Source organism: Peromyscus maniculatus, chromosome 3 (genome assembly GCF_049852395.1).
Source record: "Peromyscus maniculatus bairdii isolate BWxNUB_F1_BW_parent chromosome 3, HU_Pman_BW_mat_3.1, whole genome shotgun sequence".
Lineage (NCBI taxonomy): Eukaryota > Metazoa > Chordata > Mammalia > Rodentia > Cricetidae > Peromyscus > Peromyscus maniculatus.
Window position 1 is genome coordinate 158450224 of NC_134854.1, and position 20481 is coordinate 158470704.

The 20481-nt window shown below is 42.3% G+C and overlaps 1 protein-coding gene across 1 annotated transcript in view; it reads right to left on the bottom strand.

The window, feature by feature from the left end:
- Positions 1-3990, bottom strand: part of Slc15a5 (solute carrier family 15 member 5) — a 100413-nt gene extending 96423 nt beyond the window's left edge. The window contains 1 exon segment of the mRNA XM_006976499.4: positions 3657-3990. Coding sequence (XP_006976561.2) covers positions 3657-3990 — 334 coding nt within the window.
- Between the last annotated feature and the right edge of the window lie 16491 nt (positions 3991-20481).

Consider the following 20481-nt stretch of genomic DNA (forward strand, 5'->3'; position numbering starts at 1 on the left):
GTAAATGTTTGTGGAAGCCAGGGGACTTGGCAGGTATTGTCCTTCAGGAGCCACCTGCTTTGTTTTTGGAGATGGGGGCATCTCAGCGCTTGCCAAGTAGGCTAATGGTGTGGAATGGTTTCCTCTGATTTGAAACATTCTTTCTAGGAGAGAGAGGGGGAGGGGAGGTCAGGAGACCCAGGAGGTAAACTAAATTCACATGTCCAGGGAAAGATGAAATTTACAAGATTCACCAAGTTCCCTACCCAGAGACATAGAGGCAGCAAACAAGTGCTTCGGGAGATGCAGAGAGGCGAGTCCCTGACCCAGGAACTGTCTAAGTCATGTAAAGAGCCCTAGGGATGTGTATTTCATGTCATCACACAGGTTGGAGTGTGCTTTATGCTGATGGTGCCCTATAATTGAGTCATTCCTGCTCCTATAAATCACCTTGCACCTATAATCCTATTAGTAACCACAAATAAAAACTCACTAGTTCACCAAATTGAATTTTGATGTAATTATTAATTTGGTTGTGATAGGTTCTATATCTTGGGTGAATACAGGTGTGTGTGTGTGTGTGTGTGTGTGTGTGTGTGTGTGTGTATCTGTGTGTACATCTGTGTGTCTCTGTGTACATGTCTGTGTGTCTGTGCGTGCTTCCTAGGAAAAGCCTCTTACACAAAAGAAGGCAGCCTGTATCCATCTCCCAGTGTTGAACTACAATTGGGTACCACCACATCATGTATTTGGACTTTGGTTCTGGGATGAACTGGGGTCTCCACACTTGCATGGTAAGCACTTACTAACTGAGTTATCATTCTCTCCAACCCATGCAATCTTCTATATTGATAACAGCATAGTTAAACATGGAGAGGGCAACAATAAACATGGGTCTTGACAAAAGAGCAAGAGTTTTCAAAATTTCAGGTACAGAGTGAAACTTGAGGAAGTTAACTCTTTCAGACAGAGAGGAAAATGAGTGGAAGAGAGAAAAGTGGGGATGTAGAAAGGGTCTCAATGTCATTGGAAGCTAGCATAGATCATTGCAGGGGATTAAACTTCATATAAATTATAAAGGTCTGATAAACTAAATTTTGAGTTTATTTTTTAGACAATAGAAACTATGAATTCATTCTTTTTCAGGAAGTTGTATTGGTAAAATGATATGAGTTGGAATTGGACAGATTACTGGTAGGTCAGTAGATAGTCTATGGTCAAAGAGAAGGCTGTATTTTTTTTTAATCTAAACTGATATCAATTCAGAAAGAGGCCATACTTTGGTTAGAATCCTTACTATTTAGTAAACAGGTTGCCATGTCCTGGCAGCTGTGAGTGGAAAACTTTGGGACATAACTTACAGAAGAAAGCCAAGCCAAGCTTAGCACCACAGGCTCATAATCCATCTTCCTGGGAGGCTAAGGTAGGAGGACTCGTTCCTAGACCTGATGGAGCTGCACAGTGTTTTCTAAGACCGCCTGGGCAACTTAGAGAGACCCTGTCTCAAAATAAAAAGGTAAAAAGGGATGGGGATATAGCTCATTGGTGGGGCCCTTGCTGAGCATGTGTGAATCCTGGCTTTCTATACCCAATATGGGGGGGAGGGAGGGAGAGAGGAAGAGGAGAGGGAGAGGGAGAGGGAGAGGGAGAGGGAGAGGGAGAGGGAGAGGGAGAGGGAGAGGGAGAGGGAGAGGGAGAGAGAGAGAAGAAATAACCAAACAACAATAGCACATAGGGAGTTAATCTAGCTCTTTTTGCTTGGAAAATTCCAAAGTCAAGATCTCCCTTTTCTGTCCTAGTGTGGTGACTTACACAAGAGTCCAGACTGATCAAAATCACATTGGACAAGAAAGTGACTGAACGCTTGTGGTGTGGCGTGCTGTCCAGTCAAGAATGCGTCTTTCCCACCTTGGCTTAGCTACTTAACAGAAAGCATTCCCTGATACCCAATAGCAGGCCCGCCACTGTCCCCTCACCCAGGTCTTCTACTCTTCTTACACTGACAAAGAACCTCTTTACCAGGAGATTCTCTCCCTTTCCTCACTTGAAAGTCAAGGTCAGAAGGAATTCATGGTTTTCCATTTGCTTGCTTCCCAGACCTCAGAACAACACATGGCCACAGAGTAGGTAGCAAGAGACATTTCCTGAAGCTTGGAGGAATACGTGTCACCTAGGTCAGTCTTTATTTCACATAACTTGAGTAGCAATGAACCCAAGTCCAAGCCACACTGTCATCAATTTCCTGAATGGCTGTTTACTCTTGCTTGAAATCCAGGGCTTCTAGCACCTGCTGTCTACCATGTTTCCTCACCAGCCACCAGCCACTTTGACTGCCCTACTCACTCCCCATCAGTGGTATACCACCTGCCAGGGTCTTCAGCTCAGAACCTGGGAGACTGTCTCAGGTCCTTCATCATCACATTCATGCCATTTGGGGAATGGCCGCCAGGGTCTCATGTCTTGTGCCTCACTCTTGCTTATACCACCATGCTGAGACTTTCTGAGTCTCCATTTAATCAGCCTCCTGTGTGTGGCTGTGTGTGCTGTTTGCGGAAGGAAACCATTTCACAGCTGCTGTGTCCATCCTTGCCTCCTCCTGCTTTTCCAGGAAGATTCAATGTAAGGTTGTGAGCCAGGGCCAGGAAGACGGGTCAGTGGGTAAAAGAGCTAGCCATGCAACCTCACAGTCCCTACACCCACGGGAAATGCTGGATGTGATAGCACACATTTTTTTTTTTTTTTTTTCGAGGCAGGGTTTCTCTGCCTAGCTTTGCACCTTTCCTGGAACTCACTTGGTAGCCCAGGCTGACCTCGAACTCACAGAGATCCACCTGCCTCTGCCTCCCGAGTGCTAGGATTAAAGGTGTGCTCCACCACCGCCTGGCAGATAGCACACATCTTTAATCTCTGTGCTCCTATGTTAAGCTAGGGAACAGAGGTGGGAGAACTGACTGGAAGCTCACAGGCCAGCTACTCTGGCAGACATGTCTCTCCAGCAGAAACAAGGAGACTCTGCCTCAAACAGGATGGAAAGCAAAAACCTACTCCCAAAAGTTGTCCTCTGACCTCCCACACTTGTAGACTATCACCAGCTTGCTCTTTATGCCTCATTAAGTATTCCCAAGCTTCTGGAGTATGTTTATTTTTCTTTATGTAAACAATCATAATGCCCTGAATGAATTCACTTATCTTTAAATCATATTACTGTAGCTGAATACATTTATATGAAATCTAATTACTATATGATTAATTATAAAACCCAAACACTTCTTAGTTATTCTACGTGAACTTCCATGACCTTTTTAGCATATTTCATCTAGTTGTGAAGCAAATGAATTTCATGTTTCATATAGGATCTGTCACAAATTTCAGCTGGAGCACAGAGAGGGAAGCAAGGGCATTCAAAGGTGTACAGCAGATTGATGTGCAAAGATGTAATTAGCAAAAATGTAGTAATCAGAATGCTCTAGGTATTGAAAATCCTGGAAAACACTACATACAGACATCTACTAAGCCTAAACAATATACAGAATGAAATAACGTGAAACAACATACTTCATTTATTCTATTTTATACTAAGAGCAGGGTGGGAATAAAATAACCTAAAAATTCTAACAAAAACATTAAGCTCTGTGATTAAAAAAAAAAAAAAAACCTGGTTAGCAGGGGACACTCACCTAGAAAATGTAGCAATAAGGATATGCACACCAGTTTGTTCCTCCCGAAGCTGTTATCAGCAAGCCACCCCACAAACAGGGGGGTGAGGACTGAGGCTCCAATAAAGCACAAGTTGAGAATGGCTGCCTGGTGGTTGTAGTAGCCAAGTTTTACTGTGCAAAAGGGGATCATGTTGCAGACGACTTCAAAGAAGGCAAACTTCTCACACAGCTCCACCAGAAGCAAGCAAATTCCAACTTGGGAACACCCAAAAGGTCTCACTGTCTTCTGCTGCTCAGGGCCACCATGTAAGGCTAGTTCTTCATCAGCGATGATGAAGTCTGTAACGGGCATGACTACTTTCCCTTGAAGACTACTTGTGTGAGTTGCTTGGCCTTGGTGGCTTTTTTTTTTAAACCCCATTCCTCTAAGGAAAAAAAAAATAAGATGGCTGCCTTGAATTTTACAGCTCCATGCTAAAATTTCTTCAGGTTTTTTGCACATTCACGCTATTCTTCTTGGCAATCTACAAGCCCAAGAAAGAAGATCTGAACATTTAAACACCCAAGGCTCAGCATAGCCAAATCTGATTTGTTTGTTTAATTACATAGAGACTAAATTAGATGCTTCTTCCAAAATTATATTGAATTAGGTGAATCCAGTTGCATACATATGGAAGCTCATCTGCCTCACACAGATAAAGGTTTAAATATGAAGGCAAAAGAAACAGTTTTTCAGGGGAATTTGAGCACCAGATCAAGAAATAATTTGAGTCTAATAATTTCTGATATTTTAATTAAACAAGCCAGAACAGTGCCAAGAGATAAAGTGCAAAAGGAAATCTGTTTTGAGGAGGCAGGGTACCTTATCATGATTACATTTCTTGTTATTTTTGCTTGGGATTCTGATAAGAAAGTTAATTAGGAAACAAAAGTGCTAGTACATTTAGGTAACGAGCAGAGTTTACAAGGAAGTAATTTAAGCTCACTAATGAAAGGGGGAAAATATTAAATAAACTCCACTTCCTTTAGGTTGACCCCATGCTTGTAGAACAGTCTCTCTGAGGAAATCAGAATCAAAAGGTGCCATTTGGCTCACTGGTTATTAATCAGCAGTCAGCAACCAGCCTACACATGCTTCGGGGAATATTGAATCTAGTATTATCCTAACCCTTCAATTGAGTGAATGGAGGCAAGCATTCTACTTTGGAAACCAAGAGTGCATCAATCAGGCTAACAAAAGCGGCAGTGGATGAGAACATCTCACCATTTGGGGGTTTACCTACTGGGATGCAGGGAGATAAGTGGCTGGAACTACTGGGTAACTTGTAAAATTTTAGCAAACAACACTTATTTTCATGTTGGAGTATGAAACCAAAGAAACAATATATAGCCCTCAAAGATTTTGAGGGCTGTATATTGTCCAGTTCCCTTCCTGTATTTAACTTTCTATGCTTCCTGGCCTCCATGATGTGAACTTCTCTGGTTTCCCACACCATTAGTTGGTGAGATGGCTCAGTGAGTATAAAGACTTTTGCCTTGCAGGCCTAGGGGCCTGAGTTCAATTCCTAGAACTGACATAAACTGTGGGAGGAAGCAGCTGATTTCACAAAAAGTTGTACTCTGACCTCCACATGTATACCTTGGCATGAATGACTACACATTGCTTCACATCACACACACACACACACACACAGAGAGAGAGAGAGAGAGAGAGAGAGAGAGAGAGAGAGAGAGAGAGAGAGAGAGAGAGAGAGTCAGACAGACAGAGATACACACTCACAATAATAATTATAATGATAATAATAATAATAGTAATAATAGTCAAAGTTTTAAAATTCATGGGTAATGACCCAAGAACAACATATGGAATCTGAATCACCCAGATGACAGGATAGAGAAGAGGCCTGTGATGAGGCCCTGGTGAAAACGTAGTCCCTCCTGGTTCCCCGCCTTTTATAAAAGACTCAGGTCGTCCAATCTTTAGTTTGATTAAGTTAAAAGACCACTGTGGTTTTTGTAAACCACAGAAAGTTAACCTTACTACCAGCCAAGAGCTTTTGTCTCTTGTGTTTGCCCCACATGTGAGGAGCCAGTCACTGGGGATATAATCTGCCTCCCAAGAAGGTTTTTCAGTGGTGTCCCTTCTCAAGCAGTGTAGTTCTGCTCCTGGCATGGGCCTCTGCTGAGCATGCTCGAATTCTTCCATGGGAACTTGTGCTTTGGAAAATTTTTCATCCGTGAGAACTATGGAGGTTGCCTGCTTCAGCAACCCTCAAGAGGGCAGAGAGGACCACTTATTGTGAAGCAAGGCTTCCTGGAATTTCTGGTGCAGAGGGAAAGTCTGATAGTATTGTGATAAGGACAAGGTAATTAGTAAAAGGACATTTCAATTTTGTGAAATTGGGAGAAAAATCAAGTGGTAGCCCTGCTCTTTCCCTTTCGACTGTGAGTCTGTTACACCAACTGTGTATAAAGCCTGTATCAGAAAGTCACAGAGGAAGCTTAGTGGAGACGACTGAGGAAATGTCACAGATCTCACACAAAAATGCCTGTTATTGCTTGTCCCTTTATATTTGTATTTCTCAGCTACTCGAAGCAATGAATCTTTGGGAAATATGGAGCCATCTTCCAGGTCCTGTTTGTGCAGAAGAGAGAAGTCAGAAGGCTGGATTATACATATACATTACACACACACACACACACACACACACACACACACACACACACACACACTATATATATTTCCCAGTGATATATATATATATCTAGAACTGAAACAGTGTAAAAAAGGTGTTTTTTCCCTTTCCTACCACCCCGCTAATAATTTATTAATTAGTTTGCTTATTTTATGTGTATGAGTATTTTTCTACATATATTTGCACCACATGCATTTCTATTGTCCATGGAGTCCAGAAGAGAGCATTAGGTCCCCCAGGACTGGAATTCAAGATGGTTGACATTTCATTATGGATAATGGGAACAAAACCTGGGTCATCTGCAAGAGCAGAAAGTGCTCTTAACCACTGAGCTATCTAGCCCTTCCTACCAAGTCCCAGTGACAAATACAGAGCACACTCAAATGGCAAGTGTCAGGTGCTCTTGAGAGTGACCTTAGCAGGAAATTTTGAATGTCATCCTTTTTATTAATAAAACTGTTCCTGAACATTGGAGACATGGCTCAGTGTGTAAGGTCCCTTACCACACAAGCTTGGGACCTCAGTGTTGGGTTTTGAAGCCTGTGTAGGAGCCACAAGGTGGAGATCAAGGTCCAATGCCCAAGGTTGTCCTCTGACCTTCATATCCGTGTCATGGCATGGGCACCCGCACACACCATCATCTACATATACACAAAAATAAACATGTAGAGTGGGGATTTGTAGATTTTAAGAAGGCTATGAAATCACTGCTCATCTTTTATGGTTTCATTAATACTCACAGCTGTGTGCACAATCAGTGTTCCTATGATCCTATCCATGTTTTTAATTTTTACTTATTTTATTATTGAGAATTTCAGACAATGTGTTTTGATCATATTCACCCCCACTTTCCCAAATCTTCCTAGCTCTACCTCTCTTTGCTTTCCTCCCAACCTTGTGTCCCCTTTCCCTGCCCTTCTTTTTTTCCCTAAGGGCAGAAACAAAAATCACCAATAAGTACAGTTCTGCTTGGATGTGTGGCCACCAACTGTAGCATAGTTGACCCACCAGGATCCACATACTGTAGAGTGCTCAGCCTTAAATGGGACCTCAATATCACACCCTCTCCTTCCCAAGGCTCAGTGATCATTGAAGAGGGCACAGAAAAAATTTAAGAGCCAGAGGTATTGGATGGCTACAAGGAAACAGTGTTTTCTGGACACAGCAGGACAATTGTACATACAAATTCACGGGAGTTGTGACGGCATGCACAAGACTGGCATGACCTCAAGCAAGGCAAGATCCCAGCACAGAAAGAAGAGGGTGATGATGTCCCACCACTAGCTAAGGAACTGTTGACAACTGATAGCTTCTGGAAGAGGAAGAACCTATCCTTTCCATGTTCCTTTGTTTTTTTAAAAGTTTTTATTGATTCCTTGTGGATTTCCCATCATGCATCCCAATCCCATTCATCTCTCCATCCCTTTGTATCTGCCCTCTACCCTTGCAACTCCCCCCACCAAAAAATAAAATAAAATCTAAAAGAAAAGAAAAAGAAAAATCTCATCATGGAAACTGTAATGTGACACAGTGAGTCACACAATATACCCTTTAGTCCATACATCTTTACTTGTAAATTACATACATTCATTCATTGCAATGAGACATTGGTCTGGTTTGAGGCCTCTGACTTCTGCTCTACTATCAATACTGGGCTCTCACTGGGGCTCCTCTTGGATATCCTGTTGTTGCCCTGTGTCATGGAGATCCTGTAGCTTTGTGCCTGCAAGATCCACCCTTCATGTGCTCCAGTAGTTCATAGATGGAGTGGATATTGGGGTGGGTCAACTCATAGCCCTGGTTCTGGGCCTGGGTGAGCCTACCAGTTCTCTCTTATCCTCACCACCAGGGCTAGCTCACCCACACCCATACCACCAGGGTCAATGTTACTGTGTTGCCCACGTGAGGTGCAGGGCCTGTTCTCCAGAGTGCTGCAGCTGTTGAGGGCAGGTCCTGCTCTCCTGCTCTCCTGCCCCTGAGGCCAGCTCTCCTGCCTGCTACAGGTGATGAGGGGCTGGGGAGGATATCTTTCCCTTGGCCACGCCACCACATGCAAAGGAAGGGGGTGGGGCCATCTCTCCCATTCTCCTGCCCTCACAGCCAGCTCAAATACCCTCTGACAGAGTCAGCTCTACTGTGCTGCCCAGGCAAGGTGCAGGACCTGCTCCCCTGAGTGCTTCAGCCAGTGAGGGGCAGGGCCAACTCTGTGCAGGCCTATTCTAATGGCCTTTGGTGGTAATAGGAACCAGAGACATCAACACAGATTGTGGTTGCAGCAGGTCCACAGATGAGACATGGCCCATGGCCCAGGCCTGGACATCACCACAGCCCTGGGTAGCAAGCAGGCCACCCACATCAGCCGGTTCCTCACCACCTTTGCCTCTTCAGCTCTGCCTCTTTCCATAGAGCATGAATGTAGCTAGAGTTTTCTCTCCGGGTCCTGCCAAGCCCCAGGAGTCCCTTAGCCCACTTATAAAATAAACATACAGACACTTATATTATTTAAACTGTTTGGCCATTAGCTCAGGCCTATCATTGTCTAGCTCTTACTCTTATATTTAGCCCATTTCTATTAATCTATACTTTGCCACGTGGCTCGTGGCTTACTGGTACCTTACATCGTCCTTGTCCTGGTGGTGGCTCCAGCAGTCTTTCCCTTTGCCTTCCTGTTCCCTCAATTCTCCTCTCTGTTAGTCCCACCTATACTTCCTGTCTGACTACTGGCCAATCAGTGTTTATACAGCACGATATCCACAGCACATGAACCATTCTGCTTGACTCTTTCTCCCATACCCCACCATATATTTGCTCACCATAATGGCATTGGGCAGGTCTGTGGTTTCTTCTTCTACCTGTCCAGGGCGAGTGGCCCCAAGCAGGGTGTCCTTCACCTGCCCTGTCCTAATGGCACTGGGGACCCTTTCCATGTTCTTAAGGTATTGTGCACAGCTCTGTTTCAATGAGAATTTATTTTTTTTTTTTTGCTAACCCTGAGTTCTTTGAAACTTGGGATAATTTCATACTTACCTTTGCTTGTCCTCTGCTTTGTATAGTGCCTAGGTCTTACTAGTCTATGCCCAGTGCCTTATAGTGGTGGCCCCATGAGACATACCAGACACTTGAAAATTTTGCATACTGCTTTGCCTGTTGTTGCAACCTGTAATCTAATCTACTTAGGAGGCTGAGGCAGGAGGATTATATGTTCTGCCCCATCTCCAGAATGAGTTGAATGCCAACATGGGCAACATGGTGAGACTCTGTCTCAAAACAAAAAGTAAAATCAAGTTTCTGCTGGAAGTTCCTAGCCTGATTTCTCTCAAGGATGGACTAACCAGGAAGTATAAGCAAAAGAAATCTTCCCTTCCCTGAGTTGCTGTTGGTAAAAGGTTTTAGTCACAGTGAAAGAACTAAAACTGGTACAGTCATCAGTGGTGGGTCTAAACAAATTGAACTAATTAATAACTTTTCTTAAAAACAACAAAATACATGCCCCTTCTCTGTGAGTCCAATTTTATTTCAGCAGCCTTTATTTCATCAGTAACCAAGTAAAAGTCCATCACAGAACTTTGCCATTTCACTTAGAAAGTAAAAGATGTAGTTAAACATCCACACTCATAACTACTCAAATCTGCAGTGATGTAGGAATCCAGCTGTAGAGTGTTCTGCAGTAACTACAGTCAGAGCAGTGAACCTCATTGTGTAGGGCTGCAGACTGCTCTGTAGTAACTATAGTCAGAGTGGTGAACCTCATTGTGTAGGGCTGTAGACTGCCCTGCAGTAACTACAGTCAGAGTGGTGAACCTCATTGTGTAGGGCTGTAGACTGCCCTGCAGTAACTACAGTCAGAGTGGTGAACCTCATTGTGTAGGGCTGTAGACTGCCCTGCAGTAACTACAGTCAGAGTGGTGAACCTCATTGTGCAGGGCTGTAGACTGCCCTGCAGTAACTACAGTCAGAGTGGTGAACCTCATTGTGTATGGCTGTAGTCTGCCCTGCAGTAACTACAGTCAGAGTGGTGAACCTCATTGTGTAGGGCTGTAGACTGCTATGCAGTAACTACAGTCAGAGTGGTGAACCTCACTTGATACAGCTGTATTCTCTTTCCTGCAGCAAAGACTGTGCTCTGGATGGTATTTAAGACCGTTGCTGTCTGGGTCTAATTTCCCTTGCTAAAGACTAGTCATTTATAAGAAATATATCTTTTCCCACAATCGTGATAGAGCCATCTGCCTATAAATTCTACTCTTCATATTCATAAACTAAGCACAGGGCATAAGTAAGATGTAGCTAGAGTTTTCCTGCCTTGCCCACAGTCAGGATAAATCTTTGTCACCCGCCAGTCCCACAGCTGCTCAGACCCAACCAAGTAAACACAGAGACTTATATTGCTTACAAACTGTATGGCTGTGGCAGGCTTCTTGCTAACTGTTCTTATATCTTAAATTAATCCATTTCCATAAATCTATACCCTGCCACGTGGCTCGTGGCATCCTCACATGCTGATTGTCCTGGTGGCGGCTGGCAATGACTCCTTCTGCCTTCCTGTTCTTTTATTTCTCTTCTCTGTTAGTCCCACCTATACTGCCTGCCTAGCTATGGCCAATCAGGTTTTATTCATTGACCAATCAGAGCAACTTGACATACAGACCATCCCACAGCACAGCCAAGTGCAGACCATCTCAGACACCTGCACTCAGGCCCGTGGTCCTAATCATCCTCTATGTGGACCTGCTGGGTAAAGCCACGAGGAACCCATGAACGGGCTCCCACAGGACATACAGAACATCCCACAGCAGTAAGATTTACCTATTTTTTAAAAAATGCAATTATCATAGTTCTGTCTAGATTTCTATCTCTTCAATACTGTCCTTGTGGGTACTGTTGGAAGCAGAGGACGAGATATTATTTCCCTATCTTTCTGGAGGTCAGAGTTAAAAAAAATTATCCTTGGCTTTTCAAAATATATAGAGAAGAAAGAATAGAAAACTTAAAAATATATGGTTATAAATAACTCTTTGGTTCTGGCTTTGTTCTTTCTTTAAACTGAAAATTTTATTCTAGTATCTTCATTGAAATACACATAATTACCTAAGCTTCGCAGTTTTTCATACTTACAGGGCCCATGTATTATTGCACCTGTGTAGCGGCTTTATAATTTAGTGGTAATTGAAGAGCAATTATTTTTCACGACACATGTACATTTTTATATCAGATTGTTGGCAGATATTCTTTATGATGATGTCGTCTTCACTAATGAGAAAATTAGGACAAGTTATCTCAGAGAGTGAGGCGTCTCTTGCTACCTCGTTTCCTAGCTCCTGACACAGATTTCAGAAAAAGACTTTTGTACTGGAAAGCAAAATGTACAAATAGGCACAATGCCTTCTCTGCAACTGGGGGATCATGAGAGGAATAGTGAACTCTTTCATAAAACTGGTAAGGTCTTGTTTGGTCCATATGATGGGTCTCGTAGCAAGTTTGCATAGACATTTACACACAATTCTGAAAGAATTTTAAGTCCTCTCCTTCCACAATGCGTGTATATGCAGTCTACTGTGTCTACTTAGCCTTGTTGGGATATACATCTTTCCAGGGCTGACCACTTGAGATTGGACAGCCTGTGTGGAAACTCATCCCTGGAGAAAACTGATTCTCCCTCTCTCAGCTGCCATTGACCACCTGCTGCTCTTCTTCTAGGGGAGAGAACATGTGGAACTTCCTCTCTCCATGTTAGCATGTCAACTGATATTGTTGTTATGCTGGTCTTGTTCAGACAACCATACTGTTGAGGTTTCATCGTGCATCTTCCCTGTCAAGTAGACACTACCCAGCAACAAGTTTCCCGAGCCTCTGGCTTTTACAGTCTTCCTGATCCCTCTTCCATGGTTTGCCCTGACCCTTAGTTGTAAGCTTCTTTCTGTATTAGAGACTATTACAGAGATCCACAACTGGTCAAAATGCAGAATTTAAGCATTTCATAGTTGTTTTCCATAAAATAGATTGTGACTTAAATAATAATTTGGTATAAGATAAGACAACATAAGGCTGGCATTGTATACACCACAAACTTAGGTAACAAATCATTCAATTTAGACCATTTAGAACCAATCAAAATTCAACACACACAGAGCATCTGCTCTCTGCCAGGCACTCTGCCAGATAGTAAGAAGCCAACCTTCCCCTTATTACAGTAAGTGGATCAGATATTTTAGATATGCCATATATGCACAAGTAGTCATGATAAGATTACCTCCAGGGTGGAGGATGCAGCTCACTTGGTAGAGTGCTTACCTAGTATGTACAAAGTGTCACATAAACCAGGTATGGTGACACATTCATGTAATCCATCACTCTGGAACTGTATGTAAGAGGCTCAGAAGAGGCATCGTGCTGCTAGCCTTAGAGTAACAATGGGGCTAAAAGAGACACCTTGTCGACTCACATCTGATGAGGAGATGTAGCTGGGCCAGGGAAGTAGAGCCAGTTACCGTTATGCACAGCACAAGGAACTGTAAAAGTGGTTAAGGCCACTCAGTGGGGTGTGAGAAAGGGCAAATTGAAGGATTTTGATATTTAAGACAGAAAACAGAGTTGCTTTCAGAGTGTGGGAGAAATGAAAGTGTTGTGGATGGAATTTTGAAATTCAAAGGACTAAGTAGTCAATATGTCAAGTTGGTAAGACTCAAGTGTAGTGACTTGACTTGGTTCTAACCATGGTTCTGATATTTTTAATGAGGGGATGTTTCCCTGACATTTAATCCTGTGCTGAAGGTGTTTTCAAAGTGCTCAGAAATGGGAAAGGATATCTTCTGAGACTGAGAACACAATTTGGGCCTAAAGAAAGTGTCTGTCATGTGGGAAAGGTTACACCATGAATCCCACTCAGAGAGACATCAAGAACTAAACTGAGAAGTTAATAAGCATAGGATGCTAGGCTTACTCTATGACTGGGAATGACTAGAGTCCCTTTGTTCCTCCAGGTTGTGGATTTCCTCCCTGTGTATTTGTTGATCAGAGTGAAGAAGAAATGAATGGTTCCTGAAGCCCCTTTACCCATTAATTTCTTCTTCAAAGGGCTTCATAAACAGGGTTCACAGTTCAAACAAACAGAAGAAAATGGAGGAAATGACAACAACAGACTTGAGACCCAGAAATACTAAAATCAGAATGACAGAAGCTCAGTAGACATATTACAGGTGCTGATGTCTAAACCTGTCAGTTCATTGGCATGGGAACAGATGAATTTACAGATGTTGACTTCATTTTCCTGCTGCCCCACCCTCAGCCCACATAGATCTGTATGAGGGATATTTAACAGGTTTGGAGAATCTAGAAGAAAAAGCAGGTTATGGATGAATATTTACTTTGAATTTGGATGTTCTATTCAAAGTTTCCAGAGGGAAAATGAGATAATGATAAATATATCGGCCTGGGGCACAAGAATATGAATGATAATGATGTTCATTTTGGAATCATTAATATACAGATGATCATTAAAGCCAATGGAACAGTTGAGGTCGTCTTGAAAAAGTATGTGTAGTCAATCAGACAAGAATGTTACCCAGGACAAAACCCCATGGAGATCAAAAGCTCTGGCTAGGATATCTATATTCCTTACCCTTTGTGGAGGTTTGAATAAGAATGGCCCCTTAGGCTCATATATTTGAATGCTTTGTTACCTGGGAGTGGCACTATTTGAAAGGATTGGGAGGTGTGGCCTTGTTTGAATAGGTGTGGCCTTGTTGGAGGAACTGTGCTACTGGGGGTGGGCTCTGAGGCTTTCCAAGACCCACGCCAGGCCTAGTGGCTCTCTATGCCTGCAGCATGTGGATGAGGAATTCTCAGCTACTTCTCCAGCTTTCTGTCTGCCTGTGCCACCATGCTTCATGCTGTAATGAATGTGGACTAATCCTCAGAGACTGTAAGCAAGCCTCAATTAAATGCTTTCCTTTATAAGAATTGCTGAGGTTATAGTGTCTCTTCAGAGCGATAGAACACTGACTAAGACACCCGTCTATATTCTGAGGGAGCTGTGGCTAACCGTATCCGTGGTCTTATTGTTTGGCTATGAAGTACCCCCACAAGGTCACGTGTTGAAGAGTTTCCCCCTAGCTGGTAGTGTTGAGATGTGATTGGATCATAGCTGCCAACCTCCCAAACTCCACTGATGTTCACGGGGAAGATATTTTTAGGAGCTGGAGCTTAGTTAGAGGAAGTGGGTCACAGGAAGAATATCTTTCAAGGGTACAGCTTGTCTCTAGCCCTTTCCTCTTTCTTATTGGATCTCTTGCCTGCCCTGAGGTTGGCAGCCTCTTATGCCACACGTTCCTAGTCCCACAGTGTTTTCTTTCATTTCAGTCAAAAGCAGTGGAACCAGCTGTCGATGGAAAGCTGAATCGTGAGACAAAATAAACTTTCCCTTGTTGTGTGGCTTTGAATGAGAAATGTCCCCACAGGCGCACGCGTTTAACTTTGTCCTCAGCAGGTGGCAGCATTTGTACAGGTTACAGAAGCTTTAAGAGGTGGAGACATATTGGAGGAAATGTATCAGTGGGGTCTTTGTGGTCTCATAGCTTCACCCAACATCCTCTTTTATATCCCTGCTTTCTGTGTGTATGAAAATGTGACTTCCTGTGCCTGTTACCATGTTTCCTCTGGCTGTTGCCATGTCCTTCTCACTGTGATAGGCTCTAGCCCTCTGGAACTGTAAGCCTAAATTAATCCTTTCTCCTCTACGTTAATTTTTGTCAGGGCATTTTTTTTTCATAAGGACAGAAGAATAACAATTACCATTCTCTAGGTTGTTTTTATAAAAATATAGTCATGGTGATGGAAAGCTAACTAATTCAGACAAAGTGTGAGTAGGTAAGTAAAATGGAAACCCAGAAGCTCTTTTATATTGCTAAGCACTAGAACTTCAAGAAAGAACATTATGAGGTTAGGGCCTTAACTCCATGGGTTAAGTGCTTGCCTTATAAGCTGGAGAATCTGAGTTGACCCTAGAACCCATGAAAAGTCAGGTATGGTGGCATGAGTTTGAAATCCAAGCAGAGACAGGGGCTTTCTGGTCATCCAGCTTAGCCTATTAGGTGAATTCCCTGCCAGTGAGGTTCAATTATTTAGTTTAATTCCCTTTAAGGTTTGTTTTAGTGTGTGTGTGTGTGTGTGTGTGTGTGTGTGTGTGTGTGTGTGTGTGTGTGTATGCTTATATGTATGTGTCTATGTGAGTAAGTACCAGATGCTGTGTGAGTGCCCACAGAGGTGGAAAGAAGGTGTTGGGCGTTGGTGCTCAAGTTAGAGGAGGTTGTGGGTTCCAAAGCCTGAGTGTTTGGAATTGAACTCTGTTCTCTAGAAGAATCACAAGGACTTTTAACTATGTCCCGTCTCTCCAGCCCATATGATGTTTAATTCTTTATTTCTTGTATTTTTATTTTTCTAATATGAAACCAGCAGTAATTGGATTGACTCATATAATTTCACCTTCCAGTTTACAGATACCTCTTTTTAAAAAAGAATGTTTGCTTGTATATTTGCAGGCATATCCAGTTAATATGATTAAAAAACAAAACAACAAAAAACCAAACTACCTCAACCTCACTTTGGCCATTTCTGCTGAGAGGAATCAGTGAGTATTTCCCAAGCATCTCTTCGTGCTGTGCTGACTGTCCCCATTTAACACGCAGACAGCACATAGCATTTAGCTGCTGCATTCCTCACATTTGCGATTCATTTTCTGTGTCAATTCATGTGGTTGATATTATAAAAATCATTTTAAACCTAGTTTAACTTTTCTTTTTTTACGTTCGGCTTATTCATAATTTTATGAGCTATAAATTTTATTGCATTGTGAATTGCCTTTCCCATCTACAGATAACTCTGAAGAAGTCCTTGGAGGAATTGCTTAGGATAGGATTTAAAAAGAAAAGAAAGAGAGAAAAGGGACTTTTGTTGAAACTTGGTGCATGTTAGGCCACAATGTATCCTTGAATAGAAAAATGACCAAGAAAAAGAAGACCTGACCTTGTCTGGCTTTAGTTAAAGTATTCACACCAACCAAACATGTAGATTCTATTTTCATTGTGTAAAATGAATATGAAATTTGGTATGATTGCATAGCTTATTAAAACAACAACTCTATTAATTCATACAGAACCCTTCTTTTTGGGCTAAAAATTTTCATTGGTGTGAATTATCCAGATAGCTGTCAACAAATTTGAAAATAATGAGAAAAACGCTCATTTTTATTTTTCATGAGAAATACTGACTTAATCTTGATACAGATTAAATCAGGACTTACTCAGGTCATACCAAGCATTCATTGAATGTTCTAGTCTTCTTTAAGCCTGTAAGTGCCAGAACTATGTATGAGGGAAACCATGCTGGTTGGTTTCATGTTGTGTTTGTGATTATTACCAAAGCTGAAATGGCTCAGAGGATATGGAAGGAAAACTATAATAAATTTTGAGTCTGAGTTCTGATGTGATCTTTTACTGTTGTTTTTCTAGATGTTCACTACAAATATAATTTTATTTAATCTCCTTCGGTTTGTGTTTTGAGCCTCTTATTTTATTTTTTTCCTCATCATATATAGCTATGTCCATGAGAAGTTTGTAGAGGCCCCATAAAAGACAGTTGGGAAGCAGAGGAGCACTGATTTGGATGAACATTGAATGGCAACTGTGTTAACTAACCATGGTTCTGCACGTGCACGTATATCACTCTACCTTGTGCCTTACAGGTAGAGTCCACTGGTAATGCATGTCTTCATCTTGAATCTACAAGCCCAGCATGTTTGCTGTGGTCTTTTCCTTTGAATTTCCCTCTCTAGAATGCTTCACTCCCAGATATCCACATGCCTACCATTTTTAGTTTCCATCAAGCTTTTATTGAGAGACCACTTTCTCAATTGGCTTTACACTGAATTTCTTTAAAACAGCGGACCACTTTCCTACTTCCTACTCAAGGGTGACCAATTTGCCCTACCTTGCTGGAACTCTTCTTATTTTGATATTGAAAATTCCACACCCCATGAATGGCATTGGATATAGTCTCACAGTGGTCCCAATTCTACCTATCATCTATCCATTCACCTATCTACCCATGTATCCATATATGCACCCATACACACACACTCTATCATCTATCTATCTATCTATCTATCTATCTATCTATCTATCTATCTATCTATCTATCTATCTATCTATCTATCTATTTATCTATCATCTATCTACCACCTGCCCACTCATCTGCCCACCCCCTTTATTTAATTGAACTGAATTACATCCCACAACAGTAGGCTTTTTTTTCTTCTGTATTCCCCTATCCCCATAGCAGCATTCCTAGGGCCCCCAAATAAATCTCAACGAGTATTTGTTAAATGAATGAAAAAAAATCTATATGTCAGGGCAGATTAGTAAAAATGAGAATAGAAAGGCCATGTTGACATTGCCCGTCTGTCCAAATAGCTACCAAAATTATGTCTTGATCCTTATCATCTTCACAACTCACACTCACAGGAAACCTGCATGAGTCGGAGATTCTGAACGGCAGCAAATGCGATGTCTTATACACAAACACTTTGAACTGAAAATTGAGATTTAGGTAATGAAAATGCTGATTTGTATCAGAAGTGTCCTGCAGGATGATCAGATTGGATGGGCTCTTTCCGTTCTGCTGCAGGCTGTTGGAGACACTGATAGAAACATAAGCACAGGAAACGATGGGCCTGAAAATGTGATGGGACTGGTGGGGCATCTGGCTTTAAAGGAGGCACAGCCCAGGAAGCACCTGTGGATGGAGATTGAAACGTAGTTGGCCAAACTGTGCTCAGATATTTCTCCTTAGAGCATACGGGTACGAGCTATCTAGTGGAAAAGCCAGCAGCAGAGAAGCAATGCAACAGACTGGAGAGGTTACCGGGCGGCATCAGATTGAGTGATTTACCTGGAGTCATCATATAGCGCTTGTCACACTTGTCACAGTTGCATCTTCATGTTGTCTGTTGTTCTTATTGTTGGTTATTTTTTAAGTGTGTAGGTATGGCGTGTGTGTGTGTGTGTGTGTGTGTGTGTGTGTGTGTGTGTATGGTGTGTATATGTGTTGTGTATGTGTTTGTGTGTGTGTGTTTGTATATGTGCATGTGTGTTGCATCTTTGGAATGTGTGTATGTGGTGTGTATGTGCGTATGGTGTGTGCAGTGTGTGTGTGGTGTGTATGTGTGTGGTGTGTGTTTGTATGTGGTGTATGTGTATATGTATGTGTGTGTGGGTATGGTATATGTGTCTGTGTGTGTGTATATGGTGTGTGTCTGTGTGTGTATATGTGCTGTGTGTGTTCTTTTGTATGTGTTTTTTGTGTGTGTTAGTGATTGATGCGTGTGGTGGTGTGGTGTGTGTGTATGGTGTGTGTTTGTATATGTGTGTGTGTGTTGCATCTGTGGTATGCGTGTGTATGTGGTGTGTGTATGGTGTGTGCGAGCGTGTTTGTGTGTGGTGTGTATGTGTGTGTTGTGTTGTGTGTGTGTGCTGTATGTGTATATGTATGTGTGTGTATGTGTGTGTGGGTATGGTGTATATGTCTGTGTTGTGTGTGTGTATATGTTGTGTGTGTCTGTGTGTGTATATATGTTGTGTGTGTTGTTTTGTATATGTTTGTATGTGTATGGTGTGTGTTTGTGTGTGCGTTTGTATGTGTGTGTGTTGCATCTGTGGTATGTGTATGTATGTGGTGTGTGTGTATGATGTGTGCATGTGTGTTTGTGTGTGTTCTGTTGTGTTTGTGTGGTGTGTGTGTGTGTGTGTGTATGTGTGTGTCTGTTGTGCATGTGTGTCCTGTATCTTCCTCAATCACTCATCGCCATATTTTTTCTGAGACAGGGTCCCTCACTGAAGCTGGAACTCAGCAATTCTGCCAGGCTGACCAGGCAATAAGCCTCAGAGATCTTCCTGCCCCACTGCCATGGTAATGAAATCACAGGCATGTGTCACCATGCCTGGCGATTTCACTTGTGTGTTGGGAGTTAACTAAAGTCCCCATGCTTACACAGCAAGGCAAGCACTTGATAGTCTAAGCCGTTGTCTTAGCTCCAGTTTCTTTTAAGTTAGGTCCCAGCCCTAAGGCCAAGGGTTAACTTTTATAATTCCCTTCTGTTTTTCTAATTTAATTTTCAGATATCTCTCCCCCATATCATCTTCTGCACTCAACCAATCATCAGGCCCTATCCATTTTATTCTTAAATATTTTTTAGACCATGGCCTCTTTTCTATCCTTCTCGCCTCATTCATACTTGATATCTTTCTGTAATTATCATAAATCTGCTCATCTGCTCCCACCTTTTCTTGTCAAAGTCCCTTCTCTACTCAGCTGCATGGCCTCTTGTGTACTACACCACTCTCCATAACAAAGTCCATGCTCCTAGAGGAGACTCACATTGCCCACCTCATCTGTCTTCTCCCTGAGCTCTAGCAATGTGAACTTAGAGTCTGTGTGGAAGCACCAGTGTTCCCTTCCTTTCCTTATTCCATCTACTACTTCATGAATACTGCCCTCTCCAGCTCACTATATAGCTTGGAATATAAAACTTATTTATTTCCAGTGTCTTGTCTCCCAGAAAAGGTGTCCAGATGCCCCAGTCAGTGGCAGGTGAAGTGTGCCTCGATTGCCCTTTGGTAACACTATGGTGGAGGTCTTTGGTGCTTTGTTATGATCTACTTGTGTGTCTTTCTCTTCCGTTTTTTATACATAGCCTAAGCCTTACTTCTTGCTGGATAGACAGCATGGAAGAAGAGACTTGTTGATTGAATGTTGATTGCATGAACTTGAATGACTGCAGGGTTTCACTGTGATCAGCATTACATCAGCAGACACATCCACCTTCCTTCTGTTTTCCTCTTCTCAAATGGAAAATCTTGTACTTCAGAACTTCAACACACTCCTCAGCTATAATGAAAATTTCCATATAGTGCCAAGGCCATGCTCCTGAGGATCCAAGCTAAAACCTTTAAAAAAAATTCCCTTTGGACCACAGTAATGGACTCTTGGCTGCTGCCCCAGCACATGTAATTAGCAGACTTCAGTCGGTATGGAATGTTGCTGTAGAATCCCACTCAACATTGGATCAAATAAGTATATAACTCTGGTTTTTGTGT